The sequence below is a fragment of the Lepus europaeus genome, chromosome 11 (assembly GCF_033115175.1).
Source record: "Lepus europaeus isolate LE1 chromosome 11, mLepTim1.pri, whole genome shotgun sequence".
NCBI lineage: Eukaryota > Metazoa > Chordata > Mammalia > Lagomorpha > Leporidae > Lepus > Lepus europaeus.
The window spans coordinates 2,166,273-2,180,507 of NC_084837.1; the positions used below are offsets into that span (position 1 = coordinate 2,166,273).

Below are 14,235 nucleotides of genomic sequence, written 5' to 3' on the forward strand. Positions count from 1 at the left end.
GTGCCACACTGTCAGCCGCACCACGACTAGGAAGGGACCAGGAGGGGCAAGCTCAGGATGGGAGCACCAGGGGAAAAGCGGACTCCGAACAGCTTCCCTGGACTGGCTGAGTGCCTACCATCAGCTGCTTCCTTCAGCAGCGGCTCACACCCTTCCTGGGACCAGCTGGTCTTTCTCGCCTACTCATTCACAAATCTGAAGTGCAGAAAACAATGGTTCTGTCGCCAATCTCAAGGAAATCAAAGTATTTCACATTTCAGAATCTCTACACACTTTTACCTCCTTTTTCAATCTTTTCAAGTGAAACAAATTTCTCAAAGTGTGACTCTTTTTGTATTTTTTAATTTTTTAACTATGGGTGAAAAATTTTAACTGGTTAGCAAACTGGTTTTATGAGAAACCCTCTGAACAGTAGTCATAAGGGATGAGGGTTAAAAACAATAAAATTAGTTTTAAAAGTAAACTATAAAGCTTTCTTAAAAACATGTGCTTTCTAATTTGTAACAAACAGCTCTATGGGCATTAGTCAATCCACAATAAGAAGGAAATTCAATCACTTCAGATAATACCAATATTTTTCTTATCAGGCACTACAAAAAAAATTTTTTAAAGATTTATTTTATTTATTTGAAAGGCAGAGCTAGACAGTGGTAGGGAGAGGCAGAGATCTCTCATCCACTGGTTCACCTCCTCAGACGGCCTCAACGGCCAGGGCTGGGCCATCCAAAGGCAGAAGCTTCATCCAGCTTCCCACATGAGTACAGGGGACCAGGAACTTGGGCCATCTTCTACTGGTTTCCTAAGCGCATTAGCAGGGAACTTGATCAGAAATGGAGCAGCCAGGACATGAACCAGTGCCCACATGGGGTGCCAGCAATTCAGGCAGCAGCTTACCTCACTATACCACAACGCTGCCCACCAACACCCCTGCCCATAATTTTTTTTTTTTTGTTTTTAACTAAATGAGTAACCCAGTTTTTAAAGTTTTCCTCTTGAAGTATCAGTATCTTCACAGAAATACACAGCACTCTGACCTGGGGAGCATCACCATCTACAAGTCACCTCACTGAGCCCCTGGGAACACAGATCACGTGACACACGGAGGCACCTCTCCACGTAACTCCTTTACATACTCAATATACCCTAGGCATTGCAGTTGTTTTAAAAATCATGTGAAAATCACGTGTAACTCCTCACAAACCCTGTGATACAGGCACCACCCTGCTGCATCTCCAACTAAAGGCTCTGAGGCTCCCACAGCCAGGGAGCAGCAAAGCCAGACTTCCAACTCCTGGGACGCGGAGTTCCTCGGTCCTGCGCTCTTCTGGACAAGTTCTGTCCCGGGATCAAGGAATAGCAGAAATGCAGTGGGATGAAGAAACGCAGTCACGTGTGTTTTCATAAACCCCGAAAGTGATTCCAGTGTATCCTACAGTTTGAGAACCGGTGACTGCACAGCCCACACTCTACTGCACCCTGTATCACAAAGTCGAGTATCCGGCCCGGAATAATTTTCCATTCTTCCACTTCTCATATCTCCGCTGCCTGTGATAATCTCACCAACATCCTTGCTTTACAAGTCCCGGGCAACAGCCCACTTCTTTTCCATAACATATGGCGGGGTGGTTAAGAGCAGACAACAGCAGCAACAGATACACTGACACAATTATTTCTTTTTTTTTTTTCTTTTGAGATATATTTATTTATTTGAAAGGCAGAGTTACAGAGAGGCAGAGGCAGAGGGAAAGGGGAGGGGAGGAGGGGGGGAGGGAGGGAGGTCTTCCATCTGCTGTTTCACTCCCCAGATGGCCGCAATGGCCGGAACTGCGCTGATACAAAGCTGGGAGCCAGGAGCTTCCTCCGGATCTCCCACATGGATAAAGTCTTAAACAGGCACTGCAGGCGGCCATTTTACCCACTACACCACAGTGCCAGCCCCAACATTATTTCTTATTTACCTATTTGGTTTCTTTTTTTCTCTCTCTCTCCTTTTACTTGAAAGAGTGGAAGTGAGACAGCAAGAGCTAGAGTGAGATCTTCCAACCACTGGCTCATTCCCTAAACGGCCACAACAGTCAGGTCTACTGTGGCCAGTAGCCAGGAACTCCATCCTGGTCCCATACATGGGCGGCAGAGGCCCTGTTACCTCCCAGGTGCAGTAGCAGGAAGCTGGATCAGAAGAACAGCCAGGACTTGAACTGGTATGGGATGATGGCAAGCAGTAGCTTAAGCCGCTGAGCCACAAGGCTGGATCATGACATCATCACTTTAAAGTTAAGGAAGGCTTGCATGAATCCAAACTCTATCACTTGCTAGCAGCACGAGCTCAGAAGCAACACCAATTATCTGACATTCCCTCACTTGTAAAATACAGAAAACAACAGTAATCTCATGAGGCTGTGAGAATGATGAACTGAGGACACACAGCACTGCAGACAGCACTGGCAGGTACTGAGTTAAGTAGAGACTCTTAGGGTCACAATTAAAACACAATATACAGGCCGGCGCCGTGGCTCACTTGGCTAATCCTCCACCTGCGGTGCTGGCACCCCGGGTTCTAGTCTCGGTTGCTCCTCTTCCAGTCCAGCTCTCTGCTGTGGCCCGGGAGGGCAGTGGGGGATGGCCCAGGTGCTTGGGTCCCTACACCCACATGGGAGACCAGGAGGAAGCACCCGGCTCCTGGCTTCGGATCGGCACAGCGCCAGCTGTAGCGGCCATTAGGGGAGTGAACCAACAGAAGGAAGACCTTTCTCTCTGTCTCTCTCTGTCTATAACTCTACCTGTCAAATAAAAATAATTAAAAAAACACAATATACATGCCTGCTAACCTCTACTGCATACACTTGGGCACGCGCACACACACACACACACTATGGCAAATGAAAAACTAGTTCCACGACTCTATGCTCACCAGAAAGGAATAGGAATCTCACCAATTTTTCTATTTTTAAATATTTATTTATTTATTTTAAAGTCAGAGTTACAGAGACAGAGAAGGCAAGGCAAAGGGAGAGGTCTTCCATCCACTGGTTCACTCCCCAACTGGCCACAATGGCCGGAGCTGTGCCCATTGGAAGCCAAGAGCCAGGAGCTTCTTTCAGGTCTCCCACGTAGGTTCAGGGGCCCAAGCACCTGGGCCAACCTCCACTGCCCTCCCAGACCACAGCAGAGAGCTGGATCGGAAATAGAGCAGCCAGAACTCGAACCAGCACCCACATGGGATGCTGGCACTGCAGGCGGAGGCTTTACCTGCTACACCACAGTGCTGGCCCCATCTCCTTGACTCTTTTTTTTTTGACAGGCAGAGTGGACAGTGAGAGAGACAGACAGAGAGAAAGATCTTCCTTTGCCGTTGGTTCACCCTCCAATGGCCGCTGTAGCCGGTGCATCTCGCTGATTTGGGCCATCCTCCACTGCCCTCCCAGGCCACAGCAGAGAGCTGGCCTGGAAAAGGGGCAACCGGGACAGAATCCGGCACCCCGACTGGGACTAGAACCCGGGGTGCTGGTGCCGCAGGCAGAGGATTAGCCTATTGAGCTGCGGCATTGGCCTCTCCTTGACTCTTAATTCTGAGTAAGATACAGGCAACATACAAGTACCATACCATTAAGATGGAAATACAGTAAAACAAATTTTACAGAGAACTGGAAAATGGGGATTTGTGGAATAAAAACACTGTCTGTAAGAAATGCCCACAGCAGTAGCTTCTGAACATTCTCCAGGAGGAGCCAGGCGGAGAATCACAGCAGAAGTCATCAGCTGCATTCACAGGGCGCTTCAGGAGCTCCAGAGGTATCCAAGAATCAGAGCTCCAGAGGTATCCAAGAATCAGAGCTCATGAGGGTAAGTTAGGATCCCCCCGGCCTTCAGCTAACTCAGGAAGATGACAAGAATGGTAGGAAGTGAGCTCACAACCAGCTCGGGGGTGCCATGGACCGAAAGGAGAACTTACCACCATCTCAGCACACCTCCTCCTGTGAACAATGAGAATCCCACCCTCACCACCAGACACTTTGTATAAGGTCAGGGTCAACAGTTTATCACAACACAGCATTGTGAAGGGCTTCAAAGAAGCACAAGAGATCTTTTGCAGTTTGAAAAACAGGCCAGGGATTCGGCACAGTGGGTTAAGCCATCGCCCACAGCACCAGCATCCCATATGAACACCGGTTTATGTCCCAGCTGCTCTACTTCTGATCCAGCTCCCTGCTAATGCACCTGGGAAACCAGCGAAGACAGCCCACGTCCTTGGGCCCCTGTACCCATGTGGAAGACCAGACAGAGTTCTAGGCTCCCAGCTTTGGCTTGGCCCAGCCCCAGTCATTGTGGCCATCTGGGGAGCAAACCAGTGGATTAGACATGTGTGTATGTCTGTGTCTTTCTTTCAAGTAAATAAATAAATCTTTGAAAAAAATAAACAAAGCTTTGAGAGTACAAGTGATGTTCTCTATGCTTAAGGTTAAGTCTCACAAGATATAAACCCCACCTAAAGGAAACCACCAGAATCTGTGCAGGAGAAATGTGCAGGGCTGAGAAAAAGCACTCCTGTGCCCGCTGGCCCATCCATCAACCACTAAGCTCACGTGCCCACATCAGTGTCTTCCCATCTACCTGGAAGGTGCTTCTCTGGGCTTTCTGAAGTGCAATTTCAGGGCTGACATTACAAATGGAGCCAACAGTCCAACAAATCCCAAAAGGAACAATGGAAAGATTCAGAACTTTAAGATCTACACCTTCCCGTCTGAGTTCCGCATCTCTCCGTGAGTGGAGAAGGAGCAAGCACAGGGAGCTCAGGTAAACACTCCACACCCAATACAGAGTGCTAATAATCCTGGTCAAATTCAGTTTTCATGCAGGGTCAACTCCAAGTCTTCACTAGAAGAGAGTCTCCCCAAGGACCTCCTGAGGTCACAGCCAAGTGGCTCCAGGTCCCAGAGTCCACCAGTGAAGTTCCATCTGCCTACCAAATGAGTCAGTGGCCTTCCCTTTGAGATCATAAATCTTAACCAGAAACAGATCAAATCTTTGGCTAAAATCAGCCATTCACAGTCATCCACATTCTCACTCTTCCCAAAGAACAGCTTTGGCTCCACCTGGGCACACTTTAAGTACCTGTAGCATGCCACGCACTGTAATGGAAGATGGAGAAAAGGTAACAGCAATAGAAACAGTAACTCAGATTCAAAGTGCCTGCCTTCAGGAGGAACCCAACAGACTAAGTGCCCGAGTGCCCTGGAAGGAGCGAGGTATTGCAGCAAGGTCTGCATGGAGTAGCTGGGTGATGTAGGAAGGCTCAGGAGAGACTCCCCAGCGGCCAGTGGCTGTACTTGAACCCTGGAAGATGAGTGGATTGTGTGTATTCGTGTGCATTGAGGATGAGGCTTGGGGGGAGGGGGATTGTATTTGAGAGGGGAACAGATGTGACAACACTGTCCGTGGCTGAAGGGGAGACCAAGTTGAGTTGTAAGTGTTTAATCTGAAGTACCACTGAGTCAGCATGGGGCCCACCAGGTGAGATTTTTAAACTCCCAAATGCAAACTTCAAAATATTGCTTCTATTTATCCTGCTCAAGAATCACTGTCAGGCCGGCACCATGGCTCAACAGGCTAATCCTCCGCCTTGCGGCGCCGGCACACCGGGTTCTAGTCCCGGTTGGGGCGCCAGATTCTGTCCCAGTTGCCCCTCTTCCAGGCCAGCTCTCTGCTGTGGCCCGGGAGTGCAGTGGAGGATGGCCCAGGTCCTTGGGCCCTGCACCCCATGGGAGACCAGGATAAGCACCTGGCTCCTGGCTTCGGATCAGCACGGTGCGCCGGCCGCAGCCTGCCAGCCACCAGTGGCCATTGGAGGGTGAACCGACGGCAAAGGAAGACCTTTCTCTCTGTCTCTCTCTCTCACTGTCCACTCTGTCAAAAAAAAAAAAAAAAAATCACTGTCAGGGGCCAGTGGCCAGTGCTGTAGTGTAGAGGGTAAAGCTACCACCTGCTGTGCCAGCATCCCATATGAGCACCGGTTCAAGTCCTGGCTGCTCCATTTCTGATCCAGCACTCTGATATGGCCTGGGAAAGCAGGAGAAGATGGTCCAAGTCCTTGAGCCCCTACACCCGTGTGGGAGACCTGGAAGAAGCTCCTGGCTTCAGATCAGCCCAGCTCCAGCCATTACGGTCACCTGGGGAGTAACCCAGTGGACAGAACACCTCTCTCTCTCTCTCTTTCTCTTGCTCTCTCCCTCTATGTAACTCTTCCTTTCAAATAAATAAATCAAACAATCATTGTCAGCACCTTGTCTACAACCTCAATCCAAACCCATATGCCCTGAGCAATTCCATTTGCACCAGGGTCTGCTCTGCTCCTGTTACAAATTTGGCTTTAATTATCCACAGCCACACAGGAAGAATTCGTGAGAAACTCTAATGAAATAAGAATATTGTAAAGAGAGGCTGGCATTGTAGCACAGCGAATTAAGCCACTGCCTGCAACACCAGCATCTCGCGTGAATGTCAGTTCAAGTCCCGGCTGCTCCACTTCCGATCCAGCTCCCTCCTAATGTGCTCGGGGAAAACAGCTGAAGACGGCTCAAGTACTTAGCTCCCTGCCACCCACATAGGAGACCAGGATGGAGTTCCAGGCTCCAGGTTTCCACCTGGCCCAGCACCCAGGCAGCACAGACATTTGGGGAGTAAAGAAGAAGATGGAAAATTTCTCCCTCTCTCTGTAATTTGCCTTTCAAATAAATAATCTTTGAAAAACATCCACTGTGAAGAAATTAACACCTTAACCAAAGTATCTTCTGAAAATCACTTCTTCCTCTCACTAAGAGACAGTGCAGCTTCAGCCCTTGCGGTTAGACTACCACAGTGAAAACAGCAGCTATCCTCTCACCGCGAGGATGCCCCAGAGAACAAACTGCCCACCCCTTCAGCCCAGGACCTGCCACACCACTGACAGCACCACGTCCACACCTGGTTCCAAAGACATTTCCTCCTCTCACTCTGCCTTTCCATCTCTCCACACCCTGCCTGCAGGGCCTGCATCTTTCTTCCTGAGGCTTCCCAACACTTTCTACCAGTCTCGCTCCTCCCAGCTCACCTGGCAGGGGACGAGCACACAGGGAACCAGCACTGGCATCCAGTTAAACGCGCCTCTGCGCCAGTCGCCAGTGAAGAACCGTGCCGCTAAGACCGCATCTCCCCCCACCTGACAAGTCCTTCGCAGATACCCGTTCTGAATGAACTAAGGATGCAGGGCCCTGCGTTTTGTTCTTACCTAGACAGCACGACTTCTTTTCACTAGTACCAAACGTGAATTTTAACCCTTCACTGTTATCTGGAGCTTGGAGAACCCTGAGTTACTATATTAAAACGCAAAATACAATAAAGAAGCCTGTACACAGGCCTTGAGAAGTATTTATCCTATGTATCTTGTTTCTAAAAATGCCAAGGAAAAATATGAAAATACTACTTTCAGATGTAAAGGCCAGTACCTTCAAAGTGTCTGAAAACTGACTAAAAGGTCCGACAGGAAACTGGAATTTCTGCCTCGAAGCTGGATGGAGGAACACTTGACTTCCTTATTCCTTCTGGCAGTAGCAACAAAGTGTCATTATTTCAGCACCCAGCTGGAAGCCCCGCAGGCTGGAAAGCCCCTAGTCCACCAAACGCTGGGCAGCCAGCCAGCAGGCCCATTGTCAGGGCAAGGGCAGGTAATCCACTTGGGAGATCGCGGGACGACAAGGCTCTTCTGCACAGCACCACACAGCCCACAGCCAGGTGGCTCAGCTCCTCCCAGGAAGGAGGGCCAAACTGTCAGCACCAAACGGGTCCTCTTCCCTGCAAGGGGGCAGCTGAGCCGTTCGGCTGAGGGCATCCACGCGCTGCGGCCTTCCAAGCCTGGATTATTCATGCCAATTACGGTCACCGCACCTGCACCTGCATCTAGGCGCTGCCGGGGCTCCAGAATCCGTTCTCTGAGCACACGTGCAGGGACCTGGGCGTGGCGTGGTGAGAGGAGAAGGGTGGCAGCAGAGTTCCTCAGCTGCGTTTCCCTCCACCTGCACACAGGGGCACTGCGTGTGCTCTCCACACCTCCCTTCCTCCCAGGGCTCCAGAGAACGCACACACCCCACTGAGCGCATCCGCGTGTGGACATTCACTGGGTGTGAATGGGGGACGGAGGGAGGGACTTTTCCTGGCATATAAATTAGGTGATTCGTCCAGGTTTGCTCTCTGCCCAGCAGAGCATCAGCCAGGGTCTGGGGAGCAGGACACAAACGCGTTCCCCTCGGAGCCCTCGCCCCATCTGTGAGCGGAAACACTAAGCCGACCTCAGTGCTCCTGTGAGGAATAAACCTGGCAATGACCACAGAGCCCTGCCAAGAGCAGCTTCTCAACGGTAACACAGCCCGAACCTACTCTGCCCTCCCATGGGGAAAACAGAAAGACAGCTCACAAGAAGCGCCCGACTTCACAGCTGAATTCCTCAGAGAACGCTGGATTCGCACATTTTACCCAAGAAAGGCACCCAGCACCACACAGCCTTTTCATGACCTCTGACTGTCCTCCCACGCCTCCAGCTACATGCAGTTACAAAACAGCATTTAGGCCGGTGCGGTGCCGTGGCTCACTAGGCTAATCCTCCGCCTGAGGCGCTGGCACCCCGGGTTCTAGTCCCGGTTGCTCCTCTTCCAGTCCAGCTCTCTGCTGTGGCCCGGGAAGGCAGTGGAGGATGGCCCAAGTGCTTGGGCCCTGCACCCCATGGGAGACCAGGAGAAGCACCTGGCTCCTGCCATCGGATCAGCGCGGTGCGCCGGCCGCAGCACGCCTACCGCGGCGGCCATTGGAGGGTGAACCAACGACAAAAAGAAGACCTTTCTCTCTGTCTCTCTCTCTCACTGTCTAACTCTGCCTACCCAAAAAAACAAAAAACAAAAAAACCCAGCGTTTGGTACAGAAGCAAACAGCATCACAGGCCCGCTGGGCTCCTGGAGGTCATTTTGTAACTGGAACGAATCTTCCCCCTGCAAACCTCACAAATGTGGGTTTTCCCACAGACCCGTGGCAGGTAATGCCAATCATCCCGCATATCATCTGAGGCAGAGTTCGCATCTCACATCTGAGTAGCTCGGAAAATTAAATAATTTTTAAATACTTTAAATTCTCAAAATACTTCAGAAACTACTTAACTTGGAGGGAGAAATGCCTTTTGGCTTTTCTGAGACCCAGAGTTGCTTTCAACAGAGGACAACTCTGAGACACAAACAAAAAAAGCAAATTTACAATTTAGCCTGAGAACGGCAGATCATTCCAGTCATCTCAGCCAGCCCATGTGTGCGGGGCACAGCCATCTACTCTGGAGCTGCCGCTGCTCCTGTCATGAACCCAGCATCCAGTGCCCACTGGAACACAATGGAAGCCTGCCAGGAACACCCTGCTAGCACAGAACAAGCCGAGAATGGCAGGAGCTGCACCTTACACAGGAGGAAGGCCTTCACAGCTCCAGGGCATTGGTCACAGGCTTACTGGTCCAAGGCCAGTAAACCACCATCCTCTTGAGAAAATTCCAGTAAAAGATAAGTTTATCTGGTGCAAACAAAGAAACAAAGCAAAGAAAATCAAAATCCATCCATAGTCTTCTCATAATTTGCATTTCCCATAAACTTTTTTTTTTTAAAATATTTATTATTTATTTGAAAGGCAGAGTTAGAGAGAGTTAGAGAGCTAGAGAGAGAGAAGCAGAGACACAGAGAGGTCTTCCATCCACTGGTTCAGTCCCCAAATGGCCACAACTGCCAGAGCTGGGCTGATCCAAAGCCAGGAGCCAGGAGCTTCTTCCAGGTCTCCCACGCAGGTGCAGGGGCCCAAGCATCTAGACCATCCACTGCTGCTCTCCCAGACCATAAGCTGGGAGCTGGGTTGGCAGTGGAGCTTATGGGATGTTGGCACTGCAGGCAACAGTTTTACCTGCTATGCCACAGCACCAGCCCCTCCCATGCACTTTTTTGAAGACTGCTTGTATGCATGGGTTTTGAAATTGTTTCACTAAAATAAACTTATCTTTGGATTTCATTTTCCACAAACTTTTTAAAGCCTTACCTTGGCCACTCCTTAGGACAGAGTGGTCACACCAGCTCTGACTCGGTTCCTCCTACAATACTCTCAGAAGAAAGATCACTTTCTGACATCAATGTGGAGGGCGAAGCAACTCTGTGAGCGACTTGGTCCGTGGACAGCGTCAGAGCCCTCAGGCTGCAGGCTCACTCCTGGAGACTGACCCCACTGCAGAGGCCCGTCACAAGCCCCAGGCTATGAACTGGAGTTCCCACAGCCTCGTCTTGGGACCCAGGATTTGCTCACGGACCTCAGGGAGACACGCAGACACAAGCTGTCCCAGAGGGGGCGGGCAGGGGAGGGTGCAGGGGGCGGGAGGTGCACGGGCTCCCAAGTCCTCTGCAGGACCCTCCAGATGTGCTCAGCTGTCCAGACGCCCCCTGCACCCACCCCTGGACTCTGCTGGGGGCCTCAGTGCACAGGAATGACCACTGAAGAGCTGAGTGGGAACCCACCTGGCGTCTTCAGCAGCCCTGCCTGGGGGCCGGGGCCGGGGCCGGGGCCCTCTGCCGTGGGGGAGGTCTGAGGCCTAGTCTCAGACTTGCTGTCGGCTCACCACCACAATACCTGGGTTGAATAGCAGAGCCGATCAGAGAATGAGCCATCCTGAGCTTTTGATTCCTTGTGTCGAGGAGGGAAAGAACATGGCCCTGTCACGACAGCCCAGTAACAGCAGGTGCGCATGTGCTCTGGGTGCTATGCGGTACGAGCTCCTTGTTTTAAGAGGCCACAGGGGATGCAGCAGTCACTGAGCAGCAGCAGGTGAACCCTGGTGACGCCACACAGCACTCAGTAACTTCATCACTGCCTCACAGCAGTGCATCTGGAAAAGATGCCCGTCCTCCCAAACAATGAGTCCGCCAGGAAGGACATAAACAAAGCAGCAGTGTCTTGTCACACTGTCCTCTGACAAGTAAGACACAAATCTGCTAAAAACGTCCCTCAACTCAAGAATGTTCATTTTCATCTAAAAGATGAATCTCAAAGATGACTAGGAAGGACAAAACTCTCTCCTCACATCAGCAGTCCACAACCCATACATTCAATCCACCTACGGAGCCGGTCACCAGGACAGCTGATGCACATTAAGATAAACCCAGAATCCCTAAGAGGTTTGTCTGGATCGCAAGCAGAGAGCTGGATTGGAAAAGGAGCAGCCGGGACATGAACGGGCACCCCTATGGGATGCCAGCACGCACACACACACACCTTGGTGTTCACAGTATCATTATTCACAGTAACCAAAAAATGGGACAACCTACTCATCAACTGATGAATGGATGATAAAATGTGGTAAATCCACACACAGGGATATCACATTCTTCATTAGAAAGGAACAAGATACTGACACATGCTCTACAGTGGAGGGACCCTGGAAATACGAGACTAAGTGAAAGACGCCAGTCACAGAAGGCTGCACACTGAATCTATACAGTGAAACTTCCAGAACAAGTAAAGCGATAAAGGTACAAAGTAGGCAGTGGTGCCAGCAGCTGGGAGGAACGGAGACTACGCGTTTCTTTGTAGGGTGAAAAAATGTTCTCAAGTCAGACAATGCTGACTGCACAGCTACTAAAAACCCATCTCACTCTCTGGAGGCAGAAGTTTACAGTATTTAAATTACACCCTAATAAGGCTATTTTAAAAATAGCCAAGGCACTTCGTGCATGTGCAAACCCACTGCTGGATATAAATTATCTGCAAGTAGTTTGGAAAGAAAATAAGCACATGAAACATCTAACATAACCATCAGCTAGGCAGAAGTTACCATGTTTCAAAGGTGGCTGTTTTTATACACTGTGGTTAAAGCAAACATGGGAAGTGAGCCACAGCCTCAACACACACACCAGGACTGCCCCACGCCTGGGGCACATGCCCAGCTCCCCACTCCTGCCTACCACCTAGGTCACCTGCCTTTTGTCTTGCACAAATCCTGTCACATGAACTGCAACCACAAGGTCCTGGTTTTCCAAAGCCTGCTCTCACCCTCTCCAGGCCCCAGAAGCCCAGCATCCAGCAGTGCCTCCAAAACAGGTGCTTTTCACCACACAGATGCACCAACTCCTGGTCCTGCCACCTCCTCCATGCAGGTGCTGCCTGGGCAGTCCTCCGGCCAGTGGCAGGTCGACACCTAGTGGCTGCCCAGGGAACTCGTCCTCACAGCAGGGGTCCTTAAGCCCCAGCAGGCCCCACCCACCTACCAAGTCCTACATGCATTTCGTGCTCTTTGCTTATGTCATTTAGTATTTACCAAATTAACCTCGATCTCTAAGGCAAATTTCATCAGTAAGTACACATGTACACGGTTAAAATTTCCTGAAAATTCCTATCACAAGCCAAGTTTATTCTAACAATACTGATAAGTACAAAATTAAAAGAAATGTCATGATTTACTCACATATAATGGAGCTTGTTGTGGATTAAGTTTCATGTCCCGAAACACTGAAACAGAAATGCAAAAAAATGAGAATTAGAAGTTGTCATCAAGAAAGCATAAAAACCACCCAAAGTCCTAGGAGCCAGGCACGGCTCCGTGAGTACAATCCGTGCTCCCAGCTTTCTTGGAGGCTTGGGAAGAAAGGAAGTCCCAAGGCTGCAGAAGTCCTTGGATGCCAGGCTCCGGGCTCCAGGCACTGAGGTGGGGAGGAAATGTTGGCACTGAAGAAGATAAAACGCTTCCCTGCTGCAGAAGGAACCCTGGCGACCAACGGTTATGTCAGAAGGAGCTACCAAAGCCACGCCACTGCCCTGAGAACCAGAAGCCGGCACCCTGCTCAGCGCCAACAGTGTCATCCCCGCTTACTACTCTCAGTGGAGTCCCACGACAACCCACGCAGAAGGCCTGCAGAACAGCTCGCTGCCAGGAGTGTTTCTGGGGGAGGGAGGCCACCTCTTCCAGGCTGCCGCAGCTTGCACAAAGCATGCCGTCCTCACCGGTCCCAAGCAGACCCAGTGACGGCATTCCCGGCTGATCCGGGGAGTTTCTTGCCCCCCACCCAGAGAAGTGAAGGCACATCCTGCCCGGCCAGAGCACCAGCAGTACGGAAATGCCAAGGACGAGCACAAACGGACGAGGCCCTGACAGCACAACCCGGGGATTACCACCGCAAACGTCTCGAAGAAAAGGCCCCTGTCAGGGTCCACGGACAACGTGAGCTACCCTGCAGCCTCACGGTCCCAAGATCCTCACAGAGCAAGGCAGCTCCCACACTCAGGAGAAAGAGCCCACAAACCCTCAACCCAATCAGCTGTGACCAGCCACCGGCCGCAGAGGGCAGCAGGCGCGGACAGGCAGGTGGGTCCAGAAGCCGGAGTCACTCCATGCCCATCCCCAAGCAGCTACCAGCCTGCCCCTCCACCCTCTCCTTCCTGCCTGCCTCCACTTGATGACTTCATGGCCCCAGGGGCTAAGAGCATCTGCAGAAACCCACACTGAAAAGAAGCTCAAGAAATGTAGCAATAACAACTATTTTTAAAGAAAGATAAAGTAATTCCAAGCCCATCAGACTGGAGCAGTGGGCAAAGGTTAAAAAGGAAAAGAGTGCGGGGTGGAGAACTTTCTCAATGTGTTAAAAATCTTTTATTTTAGGATTAACTCACTGTGCTCATTAGCATTTTAATCAGCTTTCCAGGTCCTGTTCAGACTTGCCTGGGACAAAGCACCGACAGCCCTCACCACCATCACAGGCACAAGGGCTATTAGTGACACCAACACAGAAACTGACACTTGGTCACCAGGAGCTCCAGACTCTACAGACAGGTCCCCGACAGCAGCCCTCGGATGCTCTGTGACTTGCCAGAAACCAAAGGGCCTTGTAAGACCCATGATGCCAGCTTACCTGTGCAGCTCCTGCTACACCGGGAGAGGGACTGTGACACTCAGCTAGCACTATAGCTGATGCCACTGCAACTATCTGAAATTATGAACTCGACTCAACACGTTTCAAAGCCAGCACTATCCATGTCGCTCTAATACAAGGGTTAAAGAGAGAGGACAAAGTGTCTGTCCTACACTGGCCAAAGGGCCCAGTCACTGTCACACAGGAGACACAAGTGGCTGAAAAGAAGATCTGTCAACAACAACCAAAGTAATGACCAGAAGGTTCCAGAAGTAGTCTTCTAAGTTCGGGT

The 14,235-nt window shown here is 50.7% G+C and overlaps 1 protein-coding gene across 7 annotated transcripts in view; it reads right to left on the minus strand.

The window, feature by feature from the left end:
- Positions 1-14,235, minus strand: part of AKAP13 (A-kinase anchoring protein 13) — a 326,203-nt gene that overhangs the window by 229,555 nt on the left and 82,413 nt on the right. For all 7 annotated transcript variants that reach the window (XM_062204924.1, XM_062204923.1, XM_062204920.1 and 4 more), the window contains exon 2: positions 12,503-12,546. In XM_062204924.1, coding sequence (XP_062060908.1) covers positions 12,503-12,535 — 33 coding nt within the window. In that variant the 5' untranslated portion in view covers positions 12,536-12,546. The remainder of the gene's footprint in view (positions 1-12,502; positions 12,547-14,235) is intronic.